Source organism: Chinchilla lanigera, unplaced genomic scaffold (assembly GCF_000276665.1).
Source record: "Chinchilla lanigera isolate Chin_1 unplaced genomic scaffold, ChiLan1.0 scaffold00100, whole genome shotgun sequence".
Classification (NCBI taxonomy): domain Eukaryota; kingdom Metazoa; phylum Chordata; class Mammalia; order Rodentia; family Chinchillidae; genus Chinchilla; species Chinchilla lanigera.
In genome coordinates this window covers 344,755-349,849 of record NW_004955501.1, presented here as the reverse complement: position 1 = coordinate 349,849, position 5,095 = coordinate 344,755, and the positions used below count along the sequence as shown (strand labels likewise).

Genomic DNA, 5,095 nt, shown 5'->3' with positions numbered 1-5,095 from the left:
AGGTGCAAAAGATATTGTGAAAGGGAAAGAAACTGCTCATTACACACACAAACAAGATAGCTAATTGTACTGCTAATCTCTATTGGTTTATTGACAGGAACAGTTAATGCCTAACTGCTGGATCAATTTTTCATGCCTATACTGGTAATCTGAACAATTACTTTGAGGGTAACAATATGCAATATAACAATTACTGTTAAATTTTCTATCATCTTGTTTTGAAATTCTCTATTGTCTTTATTCTCTTTAAAATATATGTATGTATGTATATACAAAGGGTTAGGGTGTAGCTCAGTGATACAGCATCTGTCTAGTATGCTCAAGGCCCTGGATTGCATCCCTAGGATCACAAAAACAAACGAATAAAATAAGAAAGAGAAGAAGTGAAATCTATCAATAAGAAAACCAACATTCAGAAATACAGCACAATAGTACGAAAGTTGCATTATTTCCTTTAAGAAGTTTAGCCAGAAAGAAGAAAGGTTTTTTTCCCGCTTTTTGACAAATGCAGGTTTCAGCTGACTGAAGTTCAGGTTAAAAAAATGTCTGAGTACAAAGTTAGAAATGAGGAATTTATAATATTCCTTGAAAACAAAAGAGTAACTTTAATTCTCATTCTGATTTTACTCCTGTACAAACATGGTAAAATAAGGTTTATGTTCCAAAAATGATCTAGTTGATAAAGAAACTGAAAAAAATTTTCATAGTAAATTACTTTATCTTCATCAGCAACAGCAGCCTTACTAATAGTACCATCCATAACTATCTGAAGAGAACAAACAAGTCTACATTTAGCCCAACTATATTAAGATAATAATAATTATCTTTTATTAGAAAATAGCAATATACTAACTATTAGTTTCAGTTAAAAATCAAGTAGGCATCTGAATTACACTTACCTGAATTGCTTTGCCAAATCATGAAAATCAAAAGAGTTTGGGTATTAAGAAATAGAAGGCAACCAAAACAGTGTAAATGATACAGATGGCTTGGAAATGACTAAAACAGCCAGCGGCTGCACTGTCTTACACTGTGCTGGGTAGTACTTACTACACACCGTACAAAGTGAAATTAAAAAAACTTACCTAAGATGCCAAAACAGAAACTGCCCTATCCTCCGGTTAGCAAGTGCTCTTTCTAATAGAAATCTAGAAAGTGCACAGTCAAGAAAAGGTTCATATTTTAAAACTTGGACCAGCTGTAAAAGATACTGTGAGAGCTCTTCATCACTGAAAGAAACAAAAGACAGAGGAACTCAACTACTTGTGCTGGGAAAAAAAACAATCCCTCCCTACCAAACTACTGAATGATAGTTCATTGAAACACATGGTCTTCGAGGCCAGCTCACTCTATGCTTGTGTTCACCGTGCCACTGTTACAACATCAAGATGGAACCTGAGATTTCAGACGGAACAAAGGGGAGTGGACAGAATGAAAGAACAGATACCTGGGACACTTTTCTCAAATGACTTAGACTGTTACAACTGACAGTTATATTTATAATCAGGTAAGAGGTACCAAAACTTTGCTGCCTTAATATTTCTAATTATGATAACTCTTAGGTCTTAAGTCAAGCAATCATTTTTAAAACAAAAATTTCACCAGTAAAGTACACTAGCAATACATCTTTCTTTGCAACTGTTAGGATTAAGTAATTCCTTCTTCCACATCAGTGAATAATTAAACCTTACCTTCAAACTGTCTGGATGATAAAATGAATGCATCTGTAAATGGGCATTATACTGACTCACTGAATTAATATGAGAACCTTGTGACTAATGGGCTGGACTAATTCAGGTTAGTGGTTCTCTTATTTTGTGTCCTACTCCCAAACCATCCACTACAAACGCACACCCATCAGAGGTAATTCTTTCAGCAATAAAGATACAAATCCTTTGCTTGCTGTCTACACTCTTGGACAACAAATGGCTAAGGCCATAGGCCAGAGCACAACTAGGACTTAAACCGGAGTATTAAATGGCAAAAACGAAAGTCACAGCTGTAAAATTTAACAGAGGCAGTGCCATCAGAATCAGCTCTATGAGGAGCATGGGACTCGGGGCACTTAAGGAAAACCTGTGGCCGGGCCCAGGGGACAGGGTAGCTTCTCCCCATCAGGCCTCAGCGCAAACTTACGGAGACGGCAGCGTCGTCACTCTTTAACTTCCTAAACCACCATCTTAGGTGGTTTTATTGTAAAATTTACACTCATTATAAAAGCTCATTTACACACATTATAAAATTTACACTCGTTGTAAATAGCAGAAAACCAGAACTTAAACATGTAAGAAGAAAAATGTTTTCTCACACATCTAATTTTACTCCTCAGAAATAACTACTAGTGTAATTTCTTTTGGATATCATCTGATTATAAAAAGAACAGAAAGGGATCATAGCACCCACAGTGTTCTGAAGCTTTTGTTTTTCAGATAACTACGTAATACATAATCTTTTTATTTGAAACCAGAAAAAATACGTTTAAACCTGAAAATATGTATGTGCCAGGCACAGTGTGAAATACCTACAGTCCCAGCTCCTCAGGAGACTGAGACAGAAGTGTCTGAGCCCAGGAGTCTCAGTGTCAGCTTGGGAAGTGCAGTAAGACCTCTCACTGCTTCCAGGAAGGGACAGAAGTAGCACTACAGATGACTATGAGGACTTCAATTCTAACTATAATGTATCTGCTTAAAAATATATTTTTAAAAAACTACCACAACAAAATATTAACATTTCTTACTTTGAGGAGCAGACTATGTGTGGAGAACAGAGTTAACAAAGCAGGCTTAGCTGCTACTGTTTGAAAAGCCTATTTAAAGGGTTGGCCTGTGTCTGGCCTACGGGAGCTAAGATTTCAAAAGAGCTTCTACCACCCTAGTGGTAAGAATGGCTCACTGCACCTAAACTGTACAAATGGTATAAGGTTTTATGCTGCACACTCAGGTTCCTGCCGGGAGTCTCGAAATTTGGCACATGTTAGACAGAGGGTACTTATGTGACGAGTACCCAGCAAAAAGTCCTGGCGCCCAAGTCTCACACAGCTCCCCTTGGCCTTTTCTTCCTTATGAGACATTCAAGGAAACAACTCCTTTTCTCTCAGCCCCAGTTATCCCTTGCCCCAGAGAAAGCCACCTGCAGTAGATACCTCATCTGACGCAAGCAGTCCACAGCGTATTCCCGCACGTACTGGTCTGGATAGTTGAAATCAAGAAGCTCCAGGGCTTCCCTTGGGGGCAGTTTAGGCCAAATCTGAAGCAGTGCCTGAAGCTGTTTAAATTGAAACTGGTTCAGAAACGATGGAGGACAAAAGCAATCTATTTTTCCTTGTCAGAGAGGAATACAGATAAAGGCTCAAAGAAAGGAAAAACACTGTAATCCCAGCACTCAGGAGGCTGAGGCAGGAAGATGGTTGTGAGTTCAAAGCCAGCCTGGGCTACAAAGTGAGCTTAAGGCCAGCCTGAACTGCATAGCAAGACCCTGTCTCAAAAAGAACAAAACAAAACAGAAAGGAAAAACATACTTTCAATTATTTATTGATTCCTAAAAATTTAATTCCAGTTACTATGGGCTAAGAAGTAATTACTTTTGTTGTTGGAATATTCTATAGGTAAATAAAACCAGCTATTACATACTTCTATGAAATAGAGTAGGACACTAAGAATATGGGTTCTAGAATTATTAGCTATTATATACAGTATCACAAATATTTTTTAAAATGATCAAGAAACACTTAAGGGTAAAATTCACAGAATAAATATAAGCTGCAAGCCCCAAGCTAGTGAGAGGCAATTAACATTTAAGAAGTTCACCAATGACATAAAACTAGAGTTTTTTTAGCTGTTAATTTTTAATTTTTATTTATTTATTTGGTCTTTTCCTTTGGTACCAGGAATCTAACTCATGACTTTGCGCTTGCCAGGCAGGCGCTTTGCCGCTGAGCTAAATCTCCAGCCTCGTTAGCTGTTAGATTTTTTAGGAGTATCACTTTACAGAACTCTACATTGTTCATAATGTTTAAGTTCCTCATAGTAAATATAAGGAACCCATAAGAAATAGTGCCCTTTATTTTACGTATAGCCAGCCCGCTACTCACAGGTGATAACTAGCAGTGATGTGGACATAGGACAGTGGAGAACCCTGCAGCATGGGCTGTAATTCTAAGTGAAAGTGGATCAGTACAACGTGGCCACATCTTTGGAAATCCTGTTCTGGGGCACCCAAATCTTCTAGAGAGGATCGTCACTGCCTGCCATCAGAGCACTGTGGAACTCATGAGGTCATTTCTGACAGAAGTCCCTTCTCCCTTGTGGTTTTGATGTTTGCATCATGTGCTCTTCTAGGGTATAACTGGAAGAAAACTGGTGATGGGGGAAAGAAGGAAAATGTCTGATTTGTGGGCCTCCCAAAGCTCAACCCTACCTGATAAAACCTTATTTCGTAGTGGTTAGTTTCTCTCACTGGATTTTCGTAAGTGTCCCATTAAGTGCCTCTGACATCAACTTCATGGATGATACACAAATGTATGCAAGACCAACACTACAAAACTACGGCAACTAGACTGTGGTGACTAAGAGAACTCTGTACCAACTGACTGCTTCATTTCTCAGTCACATTGTGAGAGGCAGCCCCTGTGAATGCTTTCTGTCTGCCTAGGAGATGTATGTCTGTACTTTCTCTTCAGTTACTGGGCTGTAAAAATTAAATAAAAACACTTAGTATTTTATTTCATTCTACAAGTTAACTAACCCATTGTTAATTATCTTGAGTTATCGCCTAAAAAATCAATAATAACTAACTGAAATTCCAGCAGCTAAATTAAAAAGTATTTTCTCATGTTAAGCAATGGTAAAAGGTAAGTTTATTAAAGATGAAATTAATCTTTTCAACTGTTACACATTTGTAAGAAAAACAGTACTTTGAATGATTTTTAAAAACTTGAATACTACTACTGACATACATTTACATAAATTATAGTTAGAGCCGGTGTGGTGGCACACATCTGTAATCCCAGCACTCAGGAGGCCGAGGCAGGAGGACTGCCATGAGCTCAAAGCCAACCTAAACTACATAGGGAGAGGGGCTGGGGATTTAGCTCAGC

The 5,095-nt window shown here is 38.0% G+C and overlaps 1 protein-coding gene across 1 annotated transcript in view; it reads right to left on the bottom strand.

The window, feature by feature from the left end:
• Positions 1–5,095, bottom strand: part of Pik3cb (phosphatidylinositol-4,5-bisphosphate 3-kinase, catalytic subunit beta) — a gene marked incomplete in the record, with an annotated part of 129,427 nt that overhangs the window by 31,406 nt on the left and 92,926 nt on the right. Inside the window, 2 exon segments of the mRNA XM_013505790.1 lie at positions 1,086–1,229; positions 3,143–3,264. Of these exon segments, the coding sequence (XP_013361244.1) occupies positions 1,086–1,229; positions 3,143–3,264 (266 nt within the window).